At 46.0% G+C, this 23,569-nt stretch overlaps 1 protein-coding gene across 3 annotated transcripts in view; it reads right to left on the reverse strand.

The window, feature by feature from the left end:
• Positions 1-525: 525 nt before the first annotated feature.
• marveld3 (MARVEL domain containing 3) overlaps positions 526-23,569 on the reverse strand; it is a 36,489-nt gene continuing 13,445 nt past the window's right edge. Inside the window, exons 4-5 of one of the 3 annotated variants that reach the window (XM_072518096.1) lie at positions 14,742-14,908; positions 526-6,877 (exon numbers count right to left, since the gene is read on the reverse strand). In XM_072518096.1, coding sequence (XP_072374197.1) covers positions 6,872-6,877; positions 14,742-14,908 — 173 coding nt within the window. In that variant the 3' untranslated portion in view covers positions 526-6,871. Of the gene's footprint in view, positions 6,878-11,921; positions 14,909-23,569 lie in introns of those variants that run through there. The other 2 variants (XM_072518095.1, XM_072518094.1) reach the window with 2 other exon arrangements.

Raw genomic sequence — 23,569 nt, forward strand, 5'->3', positions numbered from 1 at the left:
ACAAGAGTGCAGGAAGAATTATAGAATTGTTGCAGTGCAGAAGGTGACCATTCAGCCCATGCCTGCAGTGGCTCTCCAAATGAGCATTATGACTAGAGTGTCATTCTCCTGCCTTTACTCCATACTTCTGCATGTTGTTTCTATTCAAATCATCATCGAATGCCCTCTTGAATGTTTTGATTGAACCCTGCCTCTACCACACTTCCAGGCAGAGCATTGCAGACCCATTGCATATTCCAGATCCAGATCACTTTCTTTGTGGAGAAGCTTTTTCTCGCACTGATTTGCAAAAGAAGCAAATTTGTTAAAATCTGTGCCCCTTTGTTCTTGATCCCTTTACGAGCGGAAACAGTTTCTCCAGACCTAATCTGTCCAATCCTCATGATTTTAAACATTTCTATCAAATCGCCTCCTCACTTCTCTCCAAGGAGATTTTTTAAATTGAAATTCTAACAATTTTTATACAAAGTTTACACGAAACCAAACAATATCAAGTAATAAACCCCCCATCCCTCCCCTCCCCATAACAATATAAACTAAACTCAACCAACCAGCCAACAGCAACCAACTCTTTAAAGTGCACTATAAACGTCTGCCACCTACAGTGAAATCCTTCCATTGACCCTCCACAGTGAACCTGACCTTCGAGGTGCAAAAGTTCCATCAGGTCAGTCAGCCACGCTGAAGCACTTGGCGGTGTAGTCGACCTCCAGCCCAAGAGGATCTGCCTCGCACAGGACGAGGTTGCTTTCGTCCTCTTCCGTGCCTTGCTCCAAACCTCTTCCTCCACAATTGGCCCTAGCTTTTCTACCCACTCTCTCAACCAAGCCCATCTCCTTCCCCACTATCCGCTGTTATTTGCTTGACATACTGACCACCTCTGACCCCGAGCAGGACACAATCTGCTCAAGCAAGGTTAGAAGGCTACTTCACTGGGAAGGCAGGGAAGTACTTTTTGACCCAGCTACGCAGCTGGAGACAGCTGACCCCGTCAGCGCTGTAATTCTCCTTCAACTCCCTAAAAGAACCTTCTAGAAATAAATGTCCCACCTTCTCTAACCCCTTCTCCTTCCACTCCCTCAACCTTGCATCCAGCCTAGCTGGCTCGAATAATTGGTTTGCGCAAATGGGAGCTGGCCTTGCAGCAACCTTCAAATTGAAATGTTGACAGAACTCCCACCAAATTTTTTAAGTAGCTACTACCACTGGGTTAGTCGAGTGTTTCTTCAGCGCCAACAGGAGCGGAGACACTGCCAACGACCCCAGGCTTGCCCCCCTCACACTCTGCCTCCACCCGGACAGCTCCTCCGAGTCCTCCCTTCTCTCCCAGGAGAACAGCCCCAACTTCAATCTCACTTCATAACTGAAATTTCTCATCCCTGGAACCATTCCTGTAGACCTTTTCTGGACTCCAATGCATTCATATCCTAATGAACATGCGAACAAACATAAAATAGGAGCAGATGTAGCTCTCCAGCAGATTCTGTTGTGAGATCCTGTCCAATAGGTACACTGTCTATTTCAGTCTCTGGCCCATCTCTTACTTTGAAAAAAAGTTCATCTTTACAGTTCACTTGCCTTGCTTGCCAGCAGCTGAAAAATGGAAGCAACACTGCTTTGTGATTTGGCACCAAAAGCACTTACCTGGAGGACGCTTGACGTCAAGTATGCATTCAGGGTGCATGACCTGCTCCTTGCTGCCACTTCTGGCCAGAAGACTCCACACAGCCTCATTTATTTCCATTTAAAAGGTGACAGCGGCTGCCATTCGCGATATTAAAGTCGGTAGTGGTTGTTTGCCACTTCAGTCTGCAACTGGGGCCACCAGGGGAATTGAGCAGCCGATCGCTCCGCGTCCCACCTGCGGGTTGCAATCTGCACTTTGAAAAACTCTGGCCTAGCGGATAGTTCATTAGCATTTCTACCTGGATACAAGGTTTGTGTGATTTATGTTGCCATAATGGGTTTTGAGAAGGGAAGCATCCACAATAAAGCTATTTTTGTATGGTTCAATGATATCTTAGAAAACCCGATAAGCCAATGTATTATTGGCTTATAGGGTTTTCTAAGATATCATTGGACCTTACAAAAATAGCCTTATTGTTCAGCATGCAGAAGTAGCTCATGTTCAGATTGAAGAGACCATATTTATGAGGATTTAAATGAAATTGGAAGATTCACCTGGCTTTGGTAGGGGCGGACTCTCCAGGGTAACCCTCACCATGAAAGTCATTCCTGGGATTGGAAGTTACCAAACTGGGAAAGGAAATAGGAAGCAGGTCATCGGGGGGTAGAAAATAGCTTTGGACTCGTTGCATGAGAATGAAATGCCTACTTAAAGGGACAGCATAAAGTATAACTGTAGCAGAGGATTTATGATCATTTTATAAGTTAAATGGAGGTAACTTGTACATCAGAACAAATGCAAAAATGCCAAATTTCAACAATCACATTTTATACTACAGAAGAAAAGAGTGCTGATTGGTTAGCAAGTCAGCTCAGAATGGCTGAAGTATTGCCATTGAGAACTATTGGATGCCCAAGCTGTTGGTGGGGGGGGGGGGGACTTGAACATATTTCTGTTTGCAGAGAACGTGTCTCTGTATGTAAATGTATGTCACTTCTAGCAAGCATAAATGAGCCATGTTTGAGCTTGACTCATACCTTAAATGTGTTGTTAGTATAGCTTTCAGTGCACTTGAGCTTATTCAGCAAGGGGACAGCATGGTTACACAGTGGGGTAGCACTGCTGACTCACGGCGCTGAGGACCGGGTTCATTCCCGACTGTCCATGTGGTGTTTGCACATTTTCCCTGTGTCTCACCCCCACAACCCAAAGATGAGCAGGATCGGTGGATTGACCACGCTAAATAGCCCCTTAATAGGGAAAAAATAAATATGGTACTCTAAATTTATTTTTTAAAAGATTATTCAGCTGCCCAATCACATCTAGTGGCAGACCTCTTGTTATGCGTTTTAGCAGCAAGGGCTGGTTGAGTTTGATCTGTGTAGACCGCACGGTGGCCCTGCAGCCTCACGGCGCCGAGGTCCCAAGTTCGATCCCGGCTCTGGGTCACTGTCCGTGTGGCATTTGCACATTCTCCCCGTGTTTGCGTGGGTTTCGCCCCCACAACCCAAAGATGTGCAGGCTAGGTGGATTGGCCATGCTAAATTGCCCCTTAATTGGAAAAATTGAATTGGGTACACTAAATTTATTTTAAAAAGAGTTTGATCTGTATTTTGCCTATTGTATACAAGAAGGAACATGCTGTTTGGTTTGTTCAGTAAATCTTTGGGATGTACCGCATATATACCTGATGGTACAGTGGCACTGAAATTCATACATAAGTCACTCAATTGTGTGGTTGGTAGGATATCTTTTTGGGCTGATACTTTTATGGAGACCAGAACTGTGCACGGTACTCTAGTAGTCTCACCAAAGTCCTGTGCAATTGTAGCAAGACTTCTACATTCTTGTACTCCAATCACCTCGCAATAAAAGTAGAAACTGCCTTCCTAATTGCTTGTTAACTACAGACCCCTCAAACTTCCAGTTAACTTTGTCAGCCGCATCCTGTTAGTGGAAAATACCACTTGTTTAGCCATTGCATAGTAACAGCATGAAACGGCTTTGTTCAGATTTTCGAGATATTTTGCCTTTCCAGGATCATTTGAAGTAGACAGGGCACTTTTCAGCTCCAATGGTAATAGCTTTTGGCCCATTTTCAGTATAAACTGAACAATGATCTCATCAGGATAGTCAGAGTCACAGTCACGCAATTTGAACGACAACAATATATCTACTGTTAGATGACAGCACTGGCTGAACAATCTAGAGTGCGCTACACTAATAACCAATTTAAGATAATCAGTTGAGCTCGTAAAGTGGCTCATTTACACTTGCTAAAAGTGACTTGGACTCATGCACAAGGACCCATTCACTGCAAACAAACGGAATATGTTCAAGCCTTGTGCCTTATCGAATTATCTTGAGCCAATAGTGCAGCAAGAAATGAGGAAGGCAAATACCGATGTAGCCATCTCAGATGGCCACCTGCAAAGGACCATGGGAATAATGGCCAACCTAGGACTCAGCCAGACTCTGAGCTTGTGCGTGTATTTGCAACCCAGATAGCTAGATGCGATCGAAACCCCCGCTCGTTTGCATTCTAATGGCCCATTTCCCCAGAACAAAAGAACTGTACTCAGGTAACAGATACAGACTAATCGGCGCCACTCCCTTTACTCAGGGAGCCCAAACAGCCAAGGTCAATGACCTCTAAGGACACGCCCAGCCATCAAGGCACCCACCCCTTTATTGGCCAAAATTGAAGGCAGTGATCGAAGCCTGTCGAATTATTGGGTCCAAGTTAAGGACCGCCCCAAAGAGAACAAAATCCCAGAGGGATAAGAAGAGACACAGCCATGTGCTCGGTCTCTCTTAGATCCGGCCTATGCCAACCCAAGTGCAGCATAACGACCAGACAGACAAGTTCAAGACCAACGATCACTACCAGACAGATGAGCCCAGCAGAAACAGAGCCACTTCTTCCACCCAGCCACGCAATATCCGGACAAAGGCCTTGTCCATCTGCATAGAGCCGGTTGCCCTGATGTTAAGTATAGGTTATTATAGTTGTTAGGTGTAGTTTAACTTGTAGTGTTTTGTGTTGCATGTCGAAGTCATCCTTGTGTGTAAATAAACCATCTTTGAACTTGAACTGTCTAACTGGTTGTGTGGTCCTTTGATTGATATCCAGTAAAGCCTTGTGGTGGTATCATTTGATACCTGGCAACTCTAAAGAGCATCATTATTAATTGGCAACATTATTGGCGACTATGGTGGCGATTGGCAACACCATGTTGATCTTTATTACAAGGTGATTGGAGTACAAGAATATCACAGAATCCCTACAGTGCAGAAGGAGGCCATTCAGCTCATCAAGTCTGCACCGACCCTCTGAAAGAACACTCCACCCAGGCCCACTCCCCCGTAACCCCACCAAACCCTTGGACACTAAGGGACAATTTAGCATGGCCAATCCACCTAATCTGCACATTTTTAGACTGTGGGAGGAAACCAAAGCACCCGGAGGAAACCCACGCAGCCACGGATGGGGAGAATGTGCAAACTCCACATGGACAGTGACACAAGGCCGGAATTGAACTCGGGTCCCTGGCGCTGTGAGATAGCAGTGCTTGCCACCGTGCGGCCCATAAAAGCCTTTCTTCAGTTGCACAGGACTTTGATGAAAGTACTATTCCAGTTTTGGTCTCCATATTTAAGGAAGGATAAACTTGCATTAGAGGCAATACAGCAAAGGTTCGCTAGAATGGTTCCTGGGATCAGAGGGTTGTCCTATGATCAAAAGCTCAGTACATTGGGGCTATAATGAAAGGCGATCTCCTTAACAGATAGAAGATTTTGAAGGGGTTAGACACGGTAGATTCTGAGAAGTTGTTTCCCATGGCTGAGGAATCTAGAACACAGGGACACAGTCTCAAGATAAGAGGTCGATCATTGAGGACTGATGCAAGACGTGGAGAAATTTCTTCAGTCAGAAGGGTGTGAATCTTTGGATCTCTTGATCCCAGAAGCTCCATTGGTGAGTATATTCAAGGAAGAGATTGATAGATTTTTGGTCTCTGGAGAATTAAGGGATATAGAAAAGTGGAGTTGAGGCTGAAGATCGGCCGTGAATGTAATGAATGGTGGAGCTGGCTCGAAGGGCCATATGGTGGTCTACTCCTAGTTTATATGTTGTTATGTAGGCTAAACTCTGATCATATCTGCTGCAGTAAACGTGATTGGTTGATTTTCCTTGTTTTAATCTGTATTGCTCTTAACTTCAGTATTAGTTTTAAGGATGTTAAAGAAACGTCCTTGTGTTTGTATGATACTGAAGATGCCAGCTTACCTATGTTTACATACTTAAAATTTCCCTTCACCCCAAAATGTTTAGAATTTCTATTAAGGAAATATTTATTTTTCTCTTAAAGTCACCCTTTGTTGTCATTTTTCATTTCGATCATTAACACCCATCCCAACCCTCGTCCCCCCAAGAATATTCCAAGAATAAGAGTGGTTTCCTGTTCCCCTCCTAAGTAACACTGAAGTTACAAGTAATGCCTCCTGCTTTCTAGCAATTCAGCAATAACTTAAGATCAAATATGGGCTCTTTCTGCTCTGTACAGCTTAGAACCACACCATGCAGTGCCTTTATCTACTAAACTTTCTCTGAAGCTTCTTTTACATTTGTGCATAAGAGTAAATTGTTTTAAGACCCTTAATTATTTCTGTTTTGTTGCCCCAGCTTTCGATAAAATTGTACTGTCAGTACTGCACTGGCACAATAAAATATGGCAAGGAGTATCCCAAAGCAGGCTGCTGCTCCATCAGACCCAGATAAATCGCAATTCATCCAGTTGAGACCATACCTTGCATAAAGAAGTTCCCTCTCCTTACAAACATCTGTGCTATTAACCTGGAGGACAAAATACAAGTAAAGACCAACTGCTGCTGCATAACCCAAGGATGCCAATACATTGAATATGACTTCAAATATCAACCACTTCACAGACATTTTATGTAAAAGTTGAGCATTCTGAATCAAAATACCCAGAGTGATGGCAAACATAGCGATTGTCACTCCAAGGCCAGTGTAGAGTTCCGGTGCCCGCATTATAATAAACTCCCGATCAAGCTTCTGTACTTGCTTCAGTTGCTCCCCTTCTAGTGGAGAATAGTTGCTGTTGATACTGAAGAAACTTGTTGCCAGTCCACCATTACTGCTGTATCCAGAGAGAATAATGTATGATGCCACTACACACACCAACACCAGCAAATTTAACATGGCCTCCAGCATCTGAACTATACCTGACAAGAAAGGAATAATTGGTAAGTGATCAATTTGAGTACATTATAGTTAATTTTCTTTCAATTCCTACTTTCTTATAATCTTCCTTTTTTCTAACCCATTATTGAATGAAGGGACAGGCCACCATGATGTGAGGTCGACCGCCAGCGGGAGCAGCAGGCAAGGCTAGCAGGCAACTCGACCCAGGGCTGTGGGTAAGTCAGCAAGCCTGAGACATGAGGAGACGTCGAGTGAGGTAGGAGGCTGCCTTGAAGACCCCAGGTGAGGAAGGTGAGTGAAATTGTGAGAATGGGAGTGTGTGTTCTATAGGGCGAGGGTGAATGGGGTCAGGAGGGATGTAAGGTTTGGGGGGGGGGGGCCACAAACTGTAAATCCGCCTCTGCATGCAGCACTAGTTACTTTAATTAGATTGGTCTGCCCGTGTCTCAGCTGGTTTAGGCAATGCTGTTAAAGGTGATCGAAGAATATACATGAACAGAACTAAATAGGCAGAAAAGCATATTTTCTCCAGTCATAAATGAATATTGATTATTTTAAAAACTGATTTGAGAAACAAAAGCATATGTCTCTTGGGCAGCTAGGTGTTGTCTCTTTAAAAATGGCTATGTTCCTTAATGTCTTCCATTTATCATCTACTACAAATTTGACTCATCTCACCAGTTTGTGTTTTACTGTCAGCCCATACCAGTGAAATCAAACAGAGCAGATAGACCTTTTTGAGTACCAAATGTCCTTTGAAACTTGAATGTTTGTTAACTGCTAAAAACAGTTTTTCCTAAAAGTGTGACCTGCCACAGAGTAAACTTAATGAATGTTGATTTTATCGAACTCTAGAAATAGTTGAGCAAAACCCGAAATATTAACACACTTTAACACTCCAGGAAAACACTCCAGTTGTATTTCACATAGAGACCACGTAGGGTGGAGGCTGTTGTATTCCAGAATATTTGATTATGTACCTACATTAAACATATTTATTCAATTCATTTTAACACACCAAGGAAAAGAGTGGCTTCAGATATCTTGGTTACTAGGGCCCATGTGATTCTCATTGCCTTTATATAATTTGTTCATGCAATTTGTACCAATCCTTTCACTGTATTTGAGAGCTATTATATTACATGAACTATGACAATTGAAGATTTCTTTCCATTTTCTATAAATAAAGAATGCCTGTAAACGTTTTACTAGTATTTAATATAGGTCACTTTCATTTTTCAGAAAATAAGTTTTAAAAAAAAAAAAAAAAAAAACTTTTTTTTAGAGTATCCAATTCATTTTTTCCAATTAAGGGGCCATTTAGCGTGGCCAATTCACCTACCCTGCACATCTTTGGGTTGTGGGGGCGAAACCCACGCAAACACGGGGAGAATGTGCAAACACCACACTGACAGTGGCCCAGAGCCGGAATTGAACCTGGGACCTCAGCACCGTGAGGCAGCAGCACTAACCACTGTGCCACCGTGCTGCCCTTTCAGAAAATAAGTTAACTGATTGTGCCTCTTTTGGCCTTTGGTCTTTTCCAATAAACAAAATAGTATTGGATATGTTTGTGCTTCAGATCACTCTGGAGAAAGGATGGCATTAAACCCGTTTATACCACTGATCCATGGAAAGTTGCAATCGGCCCAGCAATGTCTCTCTGAATGGCTCCAAACGTTTGATTAATTTCCCTACCAGGAAGTCCAAACCAGATATTATTCACTCTCCTTTGTGTGTGTGTGTGTGTGTGTGTGAAGGATGTGTTGCCTGACTTTAGTCCTGAACTCACCTTTTACCAATTTATATCTTATTTCTCCTTATCCTGCAGTTGTGGTTTAACTCAAAACAATGCAAAGGATTAGTACTTTCTATTCCACCCAGTCTCATTATACATCTGTGAGGTCCCCTACGAAACATTGGAGTTATTAAAAGGTTTCCTCCCACAGTCCCGAAAGAAGTGCTGTTGGGTGAATTGGACATTCTGAATTCTCCTCCGTATACCCAAACAGGCGTCTGAGTGTGGGCACCAGGGGATTTTCACAGTAACTTCATTGCAGTGATGATGTAAGCCAATTTGTGACATTAATAAAGATACATGAGTAGCGCTCCTTTATCTCAGTGGGCCGCAAGATTCAAATCTGGCATGTTCACTAACCATGACTCCATGAATAGGATAGAGTACATTTAATACAGGGCTTAATATTTCATAATGAGGTATAGAAAATGCTTAATTATTCAGATATTAATAGAACTATCAACTTCAAATGGTGAAAACAAAATAAATGTTTGTGCTTTGATTGGATGAAAAGCGCACGGCTCCCAGTCAGTGTTGTGTCCAATCAGCACGCACCTAACTTCAAGTGCCCTTGATTTATGTGCATATAATTTTAGTCATACCGGTGGGGAAAACGTTATGCGGACGTAAACCAGCAGAATGTGGCTACCCTGCGCTTGGGCAACAAATAGTCTTGTGGGCCGCACTCCAAACCCTGATGGGCTGCATGTGGCCCTGTAACTGCAGGTTGCCTAGCACCGATCTAACACATGATTGACTGATGTCACTGTTACCTCAGTCTACTCCACTCACTACCATAACTATTCCATTAACCAATTATACTACAAGGACTGTGTACCCACTTTAACTAAAAGATTCAGTGTTCAACAGCTTTAAAGTAAATACAATCGGTATTTAAAATCCAAAGCTACTTAATTTTCATGTTCAGCTCCAAAGGGATGTTGCTGAGAAATGGGAAACCGGATTAAACTGCAAACTGGGCAAGTGCTTGCTGATTCTAAACTGATCCCAGGACTCAGGTTAGCCAGAAGCGAGCAAATTTCATTTCAGGTCTCCCCTATCTCAGGAGAGGCAGATCCACACAAAATGCCTGCTTTCCGATTGTCTCCAATGATTGCTCGGAAGAAGCATGCATGCCACTACAATGGTACAACTGAAAGATACTTGGTCTCAGATGATTCACCCATATCTGCACTCATCCAAACTCCTGTTTACCATGTAGATCAGAGGAAGTGGGATATCATTTGGCCTCACTTTACATCCACCTCTATAGGTCCTGGAGATTAAACCATGCACCCGATTTACTGGCCTCACTAAACCCGAATTGGTAACACGAGGCTGTTGAATCTCACGAGAGGCCTCTCACGAGATTCGCGACGCTTGAGACGCCTTGCGAGATTCATCCGAACCTCCGAGACGTCGCGATCTAGACCTCGCCCTTGTGGGGGGAGATCCAGATCAGCACATTTAATTGAGCCGTACAGCTCATTTAAATATGTCTGCGCCGGATTCTCCTGGTGCTCGGGAACTAAATGCACCGCAGCGAGGCCTAGACCAGGCCCTGTTTAGTACTGGTCCACATAAACATGGAACTGGGGGGTTTCCCAGGCCATTGGAAACCCCTGGGTAATCGGGTACAAGGCAGGGTGGCCCCCAGGCTCTATTTCTGACACCTTGGCACAGCCACCTGCCAAGGTGCCCAGGTGGCACTGCCAGGGTGCTCAAGTGGCAGTGTGGCACTGCCAATAGCCGGGGCCTGAGCGGGGGTCCATGCTCATGGAAGGAGGATATGAAAGGGGGGTATGAAGGGTGGGTATGAACGGGTCTCATAAAGGGTGGGGTCATGAAAGGAGGGTGGGGTGGCCTGGAAAGGTGGGTGGGGCACTCAGCGACCCCCAAAGTGGGTGTCCTCACCTGTATGTGGGAGGTGTGGGGGACCCTCAGTCTCACTTAGAGATTGGGATACCCTTTCAAAATGACAGACCGACCTCTAAGTAACAAATCTGGCTGGCGAGTTCCAGAGCAAATTGATGCTGCTGTCGAGGTGACATAATTGCGATTTGGCGTCAAATCGGCACCCGCCGCGATTTGGCGTCGGAACTGATTCTCCGTCCAATCACCTTTTGCGATTTCGGTGTTAGCCAACGGAGAATCCCGTCCACTAGATTTGCAGCCTCTGCACAGGTTTGTAAAACATCAGAGAAAGTAGACATTGGATGTCGATTTTTTTGCTCTTGAGATTGCCAAATTCCACTCCTGTGTTACAACGGGAGAATTTTAATAACAATCTATTTATACACACGATAAATTTTAACACAAAATGTCTGCATTCAAGCTGGATAAAACCAGTATTTCAGAATAATGAAACGTAACAACAAGCAGGGGCTGGAGGCACTGGCGAGTCTACATCACTCTTCATTATGCCTAGGATTATGGAGATTTTTTTTTCAATAGAATATACTCTTTCCCTTTTAAACAATATGGCAAAAGATCCTGCAGCGTTTGAATGTGCCAATAGGGCTGTGTTCATACTGTGTCTGAATGACTCCCAAAGTGTTATTGCAATAAATTCAGACTTGCTTGCCCTTTTAAGGCTGCTAGCAAATAACACAATATTACAAGCGCCCACATCAGTAAAGCATCAAACAGCAACCCATCCTTTGCTGGTTACAGGCCTTTAATATACAGCAGACTGGAATATAAAGATTTTTTAAAAATTAATTTACGGGCTATGTGCGTCGCTGGTTAGGCCAGCATTTATTGCCCATCCCTAGTTGCCCTTCAGAAGGTGGTGGTGAGCAGCCTTCTTGAATCGCTGCAGTCCCCGAAGTGTAGGTACACCCACTGTGCCGTTAATGAGGGAGTTCTAGGATTTTGCCCCAGTGACAGTGAAGGAGCGGCGATATATTTCCAAGTCAGGATGGTGAGTGACTTGGAGGGGAACCTCCAGGTGGTGGGGTTCCCAGGTACCTGCTGCTCTTGTCCTTCTAGATGGTAATGGCTGTGAGTTTGGAAGGTGCTGTCTAAGGAACCTTGGTGAGTTACTGCAGTGCATCTTGTAATCTTGTAGATGGTACACACGGCTGCCACGGCGGTGAAAGGTTTGAATGTTTGTGGAGATCTCATTATGAGGACACCGTTGGTGTAAAATGCGAGCGTATCCCAAAAACCAGAAGGGTCACTTGGAGCACCCGTTCTTAGTTTATATTTCCATTTGGTATACAGCTAGAAAAGATATGCAAACCAGGGAGGACTAGTCTAGTCAGTTTGTGATCAATTAATAAAAATATTTATTATGAAGAACATACAAGAAAGACTGTAATACAAAACAACAGTATACTTAATTCAATGATGGCTATACACACATAGCATTACATGAAGTTAACCTCTTGTTCCCAACTACCTAAGTTTCCTGAACTCTTAGCGATTGTTTTCTGCTGCTGAGTTTGCTGTGATGGTAGCCATTGCTACTGTGTCCTTTTCTCCAATTATTGTACTATGGATATACCATTCTTTCCCTTTGATGTCCCCACTCTGTGGGCCAGCTTTTAGCACACAAGTGCCAATTCCCTTATCTCTCCACTTTGAAGTAACCGCTTCTACCACATTGTATTCCCCTAGTCACAAAGGTAAACACCTGCTTTTCCCATTGGCATGCTAATTTGCATATTATTCAGATAGCTGCCCTTACCAATTTCACTTTTTATTTTATCCCAATTTCATTTTTTAAATCTTAATTTTCCCCAATTCTTAACAATCTGAAAATGTGTTGATCCTCTGGATACCAGTCTGATACCAGTCACTTCCCCCAACTGGAAAAGAATAAACAATTAGAGGGCAAGTTATCCTGAGCCACTCACAACGAGTTTTCTGTTATGCAAAGGGATACCAGCTGCCTGGGGTTTAGTGTTTGCATTTTGCATGGAATGTGAAAATCTGAAATTTAAGAAAGCTATCAATTTTAAAAATGAGATTTCAGAATAGTTTATTAGCATATACCTGAAGCTGCTACAATTGTGCTTTACTTTTGACACCGCTATTAGTTCCATGCAATTTGGTTCTTTTCTGCTATCGTCTCTAGTAACTTGAACAAAACAAATTTTACATTGTACATCGTTTAAATAAGACATTGCTTTTAATATTAGTAATCAACCAAATGGATATAAAAATACTCTTCACAAATACATGACATAAATGTATAAAGTATTTGAAGCTTAAAAATAAAATAGCACAGAAAAGCTGAATTTACATTACAAGCTCAAAATGGAATTCTTCACTAGTTATAGAGAGAGTAGGTGGGATAATTCCAACACATTTACAATTTTTGACTCAAATATGATTTGTTCAGAATCTTAATCATACTTACTGCATTTGTCTCAACTCCTGCATTTATCTAACAACTGAGGATTTTTTAAAAAACAGTGCTGTGTGTGCGGAGATGAATGGATCACTATGCTCACTCCAACCAAGATCATTAAACTCACTTTCAGAACACCCCACTAACTTCTGCTAGATCCATTGAGCCACTTTGTTCCTTTTCTTTCAAAAAGGGTTACCTCGTTTTTAGTTTGTTAACTGAGAACATGGCTCAGATCAACAGGATTAGTTTAAGGTGAAAAACTGCACAAAATCGGTCTGCTATTGTTAAGAGGAAACTGCTGAAATTACCCATTTGATATTGGGTTTGATTCAAATGTACTTTTTAAAAACATTAATCTGCAAATTAATGTTCAAAGCCTGCTCAGCTGAATTAACTGGATGGATTTGTTTATTGTCACGTGTACCGAGGTACAGTGAAGTATTTTTCTGCGAGCCGCTCAACAGATCATTAAGTCCATGAAAAGAAAAGGAAATAAAAGAAAATACATAAAAGGGCAACACAAGGTACACAATGTAACTACATAAGCACCGGCATTGGGTGAAGCAAACTGTGGAAGGAGGGATATGATTAATATTTCCCTGTGCACCAATGTGTAACTTTAACATACCTCTTCAGACTGTTACTTAACCACCTATGTTTTGAGTGCGAATGGCCTGTTAATTGTCTCAAGAAAGAAAAATAAAATGTAAGTCAGTTACGTCTCAGTCAGGTGATGAAAATAAAAATTGAACAGCAGGTATATAGGCAAGCACTGTCACTATTGAACTCCTCACTACATCTAACCATAATACCAGTTTATGCGCAGTGTCTTTGGGCCATTTGAGAGCAAGATAGATAACTCAAAAGTAGAAGTGACTGAGTGAAGTGACTTTTATGATGCCTCTCTTAAGGTAAAAGCATCTTGTTACATGTAACAATTTACAGCCATCTATGTTTGAATGCTACAGCCTTAAGAATCTTAGTAACATTTATCAAGTTTGCTACTTGTTGAGTAATGCGTTTGATGCTTCTCGGCCCTCCTGAAAACCTACAAAAGCCAAACCCCTAAGAAACAACAGCAAGTCGACGACTGCACTATTCTTTTAAGACGTTTTCCTGTTGCTTTTGTGAAATGATTATCTCAGTTCTATTCACTGTAGCTCACAATTGTCTGTAGCAAACATGCAAAGTATCATCTATTAGATAGAACAGAATAGAGCAAACAGCTGATTCCTTCTGTCAGAGAATTGTAGATGAATATAGAGACAAATTAAACAATTGTAGTTTCGATATAGACTTCCTCTCTCTTACCTTTTAGTCTTCTAACCTTTCGAAATGCCAGAATTGCTGCAGCTGCATTGAGCAAGTACACTATGATAGCAAGGCAGCCACATAGACCACCAGCAATGTCAGCACCATGCAGACTACAATTAAACCCTTCGTACCCCTTACTTTTATACATTCCCTCCCTCTCTTTACACACTTCTGAATTGTAGCTCTTAATCAGGTAATGAAAATAAAAATACACAGCAGGAATATAGGCAAGCCCTATTGCTACATCCAGAACACATTCAATAATCAATAAGAGGGGAAATCGATACGGTATTCGAGCCAGGCCTAAAACCAGCATAAGGCATGCAAAGGACATCAAAGCCCCACTATACGCCATTACAGCAACGACTGTAGGCAGCTTTAGCTGGTAAAATGTAACATCCAACTCATTTACTTTTTCAGCCTCTGCTCCTTGAAATCCACTATAGGCTGATCCAAATGTGTAGTAGTAGAGACTTCCCAGGCTGGAGAGATCTGTGTAGCCCCCAGTGCCACTGTAGGAGATTGCCCCACATATCAGAATTAATAGATTCAGAATCACCTCCACCAACTGACAGAGACCTGCAACAAAACAACCAAAACACAGCCAACTATTAACAACCAATCACCAAGATGTAAGCCCTTAAACTCTTTCATCGGTACAAATAACTTTGGCCAGCTTGACAAAATTACTATCAAAGTTTCCAATGCTGAGGGATCGGTTTGTAAATTCACTTCTGCTTCAAGACCAAACGTGCATCTTCCACGTAAAGTGCATAATGGACATGTGGAGCAGAATGAAATAATCTTACCATGTTGAGTGGTTAAATAATCTTCATATGGAGGCAGCTATCTCTTGAATTTCAAATGCTGAGCACACTATTATTTGGGAGAGAAAATGGGCAGGCTTGACCAGCAAATGAGGGCCGTCTCAGTTCTATAAAGCTCTGATAATTCAGGCTCAGCAATCAATAATTGAAAAACACCGACATTACCAGAGAAATCTGTGAAGTGTATTTGCTAGTATTGAGGATTCGGGACTGGTAATTTTAAGGTGCTTTTATCTTTCATCAATAAAAACAGTGTTTCTGGAGGCTGCTATAACCTCTCTTGCTGGCCCTCTCCCAGTTTATTTTATGTCACTTGGCACCAGCCTCTATGTCCAGGATATCAAGGAAGATCGAGGCCAGTTTTCTGTGCAAGTGCATTTAATAATTCTAATTGGCAGTCTTGGTTTCAATTTGAACATTTAAATTTAATACAGCTGAAATCATCATGCATGAAGAGTGTACAAAAAAGACATTAGAAAAGATTAGAATAAAAAGCATTAAGATTATGGGTAGCACGGTGGTGCAGTGGTTAGCACTGCTGCCTCGCAGCATCAAGGACCCGGGTTTGATCCTGACCCCGGGTCACTGTCCGTGTGGAGTTTGCACATTCTCCCCATGTCTGCGTGGATCTCACCCCCACAACACAAAATGCTAGGTGGATTGGCTACGCTAAATTGCCCCTTAATTGAAAAACAAAATTGGGTTCTTGAAATTAAAACAAAACACATTTAAGGTTTTCCTCCACAGTACAACAGTAAAAGTAGATCTTTAAAAGATAAAAGTATATATTTACTGGTTATATTCCAGAAATATTAAAAACAAAGTACTGATTTCCTATGCAATTATGGAGCAAGGATCTACCTTTGGCCCCCTTCTATCTATTTCCCATCTACATATTGCGCCTTGATGAAATCATCTGAAAAGACAGATGCAGTTTACACTGACAGACCCAGTTCTGCCTCAACACCATCTTTCTTGACCACTCCACTATCTCTAAATTATCAGACTTTTTGTTCAACATTCAGTCGTGGAAATATTGGAGCCACTGTCTTTGATTCTTGCCACAAACTCTTGTTTCCTGGCCAATGACTGCGTCTTTCTCCCTGGCAACTATCTGAGGTCAAACCAGACTGTTTGAAATCTTGGTTTGTATTCGATCTGGAGATGAGCTTCTGACCACATATCCACATCACCACCGTAACAGCCTTTTCCACCTATATAATATCATCCAGTTCTGCCATGTCTGAGTTAATCTGCAGCTGAAACCCTCGACCTTATTCCCTCTATTCAAATGCATTCCTCTTCAGTCTCCGACATTCCATCCTCTGTCCTAACTTGTATCAAATCCCATTTAACCAACACATCTGTGCTGCTGACTTGCATTGGCCCCTGGTTAAACAGCTCTTTGATTTGAAATTTCGCCATGTGTTCAAGCTCCGTTGTGGACTCTCCTTTCCCTAACTCTGTAATCTCCTCCAGTCCTATCATTCTGCAGGATATCTATGTTCTTCCAATTCTGGTCACTTTAACATCCCTGGTTTTCATTGCTTCACCACTAGTGGCCTTGTCTTCAGCTGCCAAGGCCCCAAGCTCTGGAATTCCCTCCCTAAACCATTCTACCTTTCTTTCTTCCTTTAAGACGCACCTTAAAACCTACTGATTTTGACCCAATGTTTGGTCACCTGACCTGATATTGCACTACATGTCAAACTTTGTTTCATAAATCTCCTATGAAGCACCATAGAATCAATATTACCTCCAGGTTGGGTAGCAGTCCAGATCTTACCGCACACTGGACAAAAAGGCCACATACTAGGTGGTCACATTAAGACGTGCGCAAGTGCAGCAATCTTAAAAGTGACCGTGCAGTGCAAAAAATGGGTCCCAAACAGTGAAATTGGTGGGAACATTGCTTGTGATGCTTTATTACATTAAAAGCAATATAACTAGGTGTTATATAAATATAAGTTGTTGTTGGTGCTGACAAATATCAGAATTATTTGAAATCAAAGTTACAAAATGAGTTACGGATCAATACTGAACATTAACAAACTCCCTGGGCCAGATGGCATACATCCTAACCCCAAAGCTAAGGCACTAATCTTTTGGTTATTGGAATGTGATATGCAGTGAAACCAGTACCATGTTGCAGTGTGTCCAAACACGGCTACTGCAAAATCCACGCAGCATAATATCTTTGCTCCACTTCAAAAAGGATGTGTGTACATTCAAAAAGGTACAGAGAAGAGTAACAAGGATTATATCAATTGTAAAGGGACACTTTTATAAGTTATGACGAAAGGTTTTAGAAACTTTAACTTCTAGTTTTTTTGGGGGGGGCACAGAGAAATTTTAAATCGCAAGTCCGATTAATCTATTACTTTAAAGTTGTCAGACTAATAGAAGATTGTGATATAAATTTAGGTCATATTAGTTAAAAATTGCAATTCAGTACTCATGGTCTTCAAAATTCTCTAGTTCTGATAATAGCATAAAGAAAACAGAACAAAACTAAATCAGTGCAGTTTCCATCATCTGTGCATTAGTATATTCTCTCATACATCTTTCAGTTATCCATTTCATTTATTATACACAAGTTCTAACTAAGCACACAAACTTCCAATTAACATAGAAAAATGCTCCTGGTTGAAGAAAACAATTTGGGACACTGGACCAAAGATGATCAAAAAATTAGTTAAAAAGGTAGGTTTTAAGTAGGTTACAAGAGGGGCGGGGGCAGTGGTCTCTAGGTGTTGGAAGGCAGTGCTGTCGATGGTGAGGCAAAGGAAGGGGTGGATGCAGAAGGGGTTGGAGATGGAGAAAGACCCTGGGAAGGGGATTTGGTGCACCTAAAGTGATCACTGAGATAAGAATACAATCCTAAAGGAATTTGCCTCTTGGCCTTTTGGCTAAGATCAAGTGTCAGGTGAAGCCCAATTTGAGGTGCAATGTCTTTTCATGTCAGCTTGGATCTTGTATGTCTCTCTTGTGGAGAACATGAATTGGATTCAATTTGAAGTGGTTTTTGGAGCGAGCAATGGGATGGATTAAGGGTTTGCCCTGTCCACTCTGCGCATTAAGGATGGAATTTAAAAAATGAAAGACATGGATGAGAATTTAAATTTGAAGCAGTGATAACCCTAACCAATCAGTCAGGGAGAACAGAGATAGTAGGCAAGTTGGACTTGATGCAGGACAGGATCCAGGCAGCAGAGTTTTAAGTGGAACTTGGAGAGAATGGAGATTAAACACTTGGCAAAGCTGAAAAGGCAAGTATGGACAAACTGTAAACTAACTAAAAATACAAAGCCCCACAAGTACCAGACTTGTATTCTCAGCATCCTCGTTTACAATAGTGAGGCATGGACAACTTGTGCAAGCTGAGAAGAGCAGCTGAACAGTTTCCACCTCCACTGCCTCGGATGAATATTGGGCATCTCCTGGCAGGTCAAGTGCCAAATACAAAAGTGCACCAATGTGCAGGAATCTGCAGCATATCTGTCCTCTTGAGTCAGTGGCGACTCTGTTGGCTGGGTTCTGTGTGCTGAATGGATGACAGACAAATTTTCAAAAATATGCTCTGCGGCAAGCTTGCTATTAGCATGAGACCAACAAATCACGCACCTATCCATCTGCATGTGAGATGGGATTGAAGTCAATGCATGGGAAATCCTCAGCGCTAATTGGAGTGTGTGTGGGCGGGGCAGGGGGGACACTCATAAAATCAGCCTCGACTGCCACAATAGACAATGTTCAATCCAGAAGTAACATATACCTCAAGTTCAGTTTGTCGTCTCCCGAGGTGCCGACTACTACTGCCATGATAGAGTTTGGAGTTGGAAAACCAGAAAGCAGATTATTAGAATAGATCCGTGTGGAGGGGGTAGAGGCATAGCTGAAGGTTGTAGCAGAGTTTGGGTGGAGGCAGGTAGTACTATGGATGTGTACGTAGGCCATCTTTGTAATGAATAAGATTTGAATACGATTCTGAGGTGGCTGACACCACCCTATTCTTCAAGTTTATTCTTCCACTGGACCTCTGACTTTAATTTTGGACTCTAAGAGGATGTTCAGAGGTGGGGCTGTTATCTACCTACTAACAAGAGATCCAGCAACTTGTTTCATCACCTGGCAGTTTCTGACTAGGGTGACCAACACCCAGCGAAAGGTTTAAATGACACCTTGGCATAAACATGAACCTCAGGGGGTTGGGGGAAGGGCGCTTTGAGGAGGTGATGGCCTGCTTTGAGAGTGGGGCAGGTGTAGGGGTGGGGTGCTGCCAGAGCTGTGAGAGTGGGGCAGGTGTAGAGGTGGTGTGCTGCCAGAGCTGTGAGAGTGGGAAAGGTGTAGGGGTGGGGTGCTGCCAGAGCTGTGAGAGTGGGACAGGTGTAGGGGTAGGGTGCTGTCAGAGCTGTGAGAGTGGGACAGGTGTAGGGGTGGGGTGCTGCCAGAGCTGTGAGAGTGGGACAGGTGTAGGGGTGGGGTGCTGCCAGAGCTGTGAGTGGGACAGGTGTAGGGGTGGGGTGCTGTCAGAGCTGTGAGAGTGGGACGGGTGTAGGTGTAGGTGTAGGGGTGGGGTGCTATCAGAGCTGTGAGAGTGGGACAGGTGTAGGGGTGTGGTGCTGCCAGAGCTGTGAGAGTGGGGCAGGTGTAGGGCTGTGCTGCGGGAGCTGAGAGAGTGGGACAGGTGTAGGGGTGGGGTGCTCTCAGAGCTGTGAGAGTCGGACAGGTGTAGGGGTGGGGTGCTGCCAGAGCTGTGAGAGTGGGACAGGTGTAGGGGTGGGGTGCTGCCAGAGCTGTGAGAGTGGGACAGGTGTAGGGGTGGGGTGCTGTCAGAGCTTTGAAAGTGGGACAGGTGTAGGGGTGGGGTGCTTTCAGAGCTGTGAGAGTGTGACAGGTGTAGGGGTGGGATGCTGCCGGAGCTGTGAGTGTGGGACAGGTGTAGGGGTGGGGTGCTTTCAGAGCTGTGAGAGTGTGACAGGTGTAGGGGTGGGGTGCTGTCAGAGCTGTGAGAGTGGGACAGGTGTAGGAGTGGGTTGCTGCCGGAGCTGTGAGAGTCGGACAGGTGTAGGGGTGGGGTGCTGTCAGAGCTGTGAGAGTGGGACAGATGTAGGGGTGGGGTGCTGACGGAGCTGTGAGAGTGGGACAGGTGTAGGTGTGGGGTGCTGCCGGAGCTGTGAGAGTGGGACAGGTGTAGGGGTGGGGTGCTGCCAGAGCTGAGAGAGTCGGACAGGTGTAGGGGTGGGGTGCTGCCGGAGCTGTGAGAGTGGGACAGGTGTAGGGGTGGGGTGCTGCCGGAGCTGTGAGAGTCGGACAGGTGTAGGGATGGGGTGCTGCTAGAGCTATGAGAGTGGGACAGGTGTAGAGATGGGGTGCTGTCAGAGCTGTGAGAGTCGGACAGGTGAAGTGGTGGGGTGCTGCCAGAGCTATGAGAGTGGGGCAGGTGTAGGGGTGGGGTGCTGTCAGAGCTGTGAGAGTGGGACAGATGTAGGGATGGGGTGCTGTCAGAGCTGTGAGAGTGGGACAGATGTAGGGATGGGGTGCTGCCAGAGCTGAGAGAGTCGGACAGGTGTAGGGATGGGGTGCTGTCAGAGCTGTGAGAGTGGGACAGGTGTAGGGGTGGGGTGCTGTCAGAGCTGTGAGAGTCGGACAGGTGTAGGGGTGGGGTGCTGCCAGAGCTGTGAGAGTCGGACAGGTGTAGGGGTGGGGTGCTGCCAGAGCTGTGAGGTTGGGACAGGTTTAGGGGTGGGGTGCTGCCGGAGCTGTGAGAGTGGGACAGGTGTAGGGGTGGGGTGCTGCCAGAGCTGAGAGAGTCGGGCAGGTGTAGGGGTGGGGTGCTGCCAGAGCTCTGGGAGTGTGACAGGTGTAGGGGTGGGGTGCTGCCAGAGCTGTGAGAGTGGGACAGGTGTAGGGGTGGGGTGCTGCCAGAGCTGTGAGAGTGGGACAGTGGTAGGGGTGGGGTGCTGCCGGAGCTGTGAGTGGGACAGGTGTAGGGGTGGGGTGCTGTCAGAGCTGTGAGAGTGGGACAGGTGTAGGGTTGGGGTGCTGCCCGAGCTGTGAGAGTGGGACAGGTGTAGGGGTGGGGTGCTGCCGGAGCTGTGAGAGTGGGACAGGTGTAGGGGTGGGACGCTGCCGGAGCTGTGAGAGTGGGACAGGTGTAGGGGTAGGGTGCTGCCAGAGCTGTGAGAGTGGGACAGGTGTAGGGGTGGGGTGCTGTCAGAGCTGTGGGAGTGGGACAGGTGTAGGAGTGGGGTGCTGTCAGAGCTATGAGAGTGGGGCAGGTGTAGGGCTGCGCTGCGGGAGCTGAGAGAGTGGGACAGGTGTAGGGGTGGGGTGCTGCCAGAGCTGTGAGAGTGGGACAGGTGTAGGGGTGGGGTGCTGCCCGAGCTGTGAGAGTGGGACAGGTGTAGGGGTGGGGTGCTGCCAGAGCTGTGAGAGTGGGACAGGTGTAGGGGTGGGGTGCTGCCAGAGCTGTGGGAGTGGGACAGGTGTCGTGCAGGGGTGCTGCCAGAGCTATGAGAGTGGGGCAGGTGTAGGGGTGGGGTGCTGCCGGAGCTGTGAGAGTCGGACAGGTGTAGGGGTGGGGTGCTGCCGGAGCTGTGAGGTTGGGACAGGTTTAGGGGTGGGGTGCTGCCCGAGCTGTGAGAGTGGGACAGGTGTAGGGGTGGGGTGCTGCCGGAGCTGTGAGCGGGACAGGTGTAGGAGTGGGGTGCTGCCGGAGCTGTGAGAGTGGGACAGGTGTAGGGGTGGGGTGCTGCCGGAGCTGTGAGTGGGACAGGTGTAGGGGTGGGGTGCTGCCGGAGCTGTGAGTGGGACAGGTGTAGGAGTGGGGTGCTGCCGGAGCTGTGAGAGTGGGACAGGTGTAGGGGTGGGGTGCTGCCGGAGCTGAGAGAATCGGGCAGGTGTAGGGGTGGGGTGCTGCTAGAGCTGTGAGAGTGGGACAGGTGTAGGGGTGGGGTGCTGCCGGAGCTGTGAGAGTGGGACAGGTGTAGGGGTAGGGTGCTGCCAGAGCTGTGAGAGTGGGACAGGTGTAGGGGTGGGGTGCTGCCGGAGCTGTGAGAGTGGGACAGGTGTAGGGGTAGGGTGCTGCCAGAGCTGTGAGAGTGGGACAGGTGTAGGGGTGGGGTGCTGCCGGAGCTGTGAGAGTGGGACAGGTGTAGGGGTAGGGTGCTGCCAGAGCTGTGAGAGTGGGACAGGTGTAGGGGTAGGGTGCTGCCAGAGCTGTGAGAGTGGGACAGGTGTAGGGGTGGGGTGCTGCCGGAGCTGTGAGAGTCGGACAGGTGTAGGGGTGGGTTGCTGCCAGAGCTGTGAGAGTGGGACAGGTGTAGGGGTGGGACGCTGTCAGAGCTGTGAGAGTGGGACAGATGTAGGGGTGGGGTGCTGTCAGAGCTGTGAGAGTGGGACAGGTGTAGGGGTGGTGTGCTGCCAGAGCTGTGAGAGTGGGACAGGTGTAGGGGTAGGGTGCTGCCGGAGCTGTGAGAGTGGGACAGGTGTAGGGGTGGGGTGCTGCCAGAGCTGTGGGAGTGGGACAGGTGTAGGAGTGGGGTGCTGTCAGAGCTGTGAGAGTGGGACAGATGTAGGGGTGGGGTGCTGTCAGAGCTGTGAGAGTGGGACAGGTGTAGGGGTGGGGTGCTGTCAGAGCTGTGAGAGTCGGGCAGGTGTAGGGGTGGGACGCTGTCAGAGCTGTGAGAGTGGGACAGATGTAGGGGTGGGGTGCTGTCAGAGCTGTGGGAGTGGGACAGGGGTAGGAGTGGGGTGCTGCCAGAGCTGTGGGAGTGGGACAGGTGTAGGAGTGGGGTGCTGCCAGAGCTATGAGAGTGGGACAGGTGTAGGGGTGGGGTGCTGCCAGAGCTGTGGGAGTGGGACAGGTGTAGGGGTGGGGTGCTATCAGAGCTGTGGGAGTGGGACAGGTGTAGGAGTGGGGTGCTGCTAGAGCTATGAGAGTGGGACAGGTGTAGGGGTGGGGTGCTATCAGAGCTGTGGGAGTGGGACAGGTGTAGGAGTGGGGTGCTGCTAGAGCTATGAGAGTGGGACAGGTGTAGGGGTGGGGTGCTATCAGAGCTGTGGGAGTGGGACAGGTGTAGGAGTGGGGTGCTGCTAGAGCTATGAGAGTGGGACAGGTGTAGGGGTGGGGTGCTGTCAGAGCTGTGGGAGTGGGACAGGTGTAGGGGTGGGGTGCTGTCAGAGCTGTGAGAGTGGGACAGGTGTAGGGGTGGGACGCTGCCGGAGCTGTGAGAGTGGGACAGGTGTAGGGGTGGGGTGCTGTCAGAGCTGTGAGAGTGGGACAGATGTAGGGGTGGGGTGCTGCTAGAGCTATGAGAGTGGGACAGGTGTAGGGGTGGGGTGCTGTCAGAGCTGTGAGAGTGGGACAGGTGTAGGGGTGGGGTGCTGCCAGAGCTATGAGAGTGGGGCA

Source organism: Scyliorhinus torazame, chromosome 10 (assembly GCF_047496885.1).
Source record: "Scyliorhinus torazame isolate Kashiwa2021f chromosome 10, sScyTor2.1, whole genome shotgun sequence".
NCBI lineage: Eukaryota > Metazoa > Chordata > Chondrichthyes > Carcharhiniformes > Scyliorhinidae > Scyliorhinus > Scyliorhinus torazame.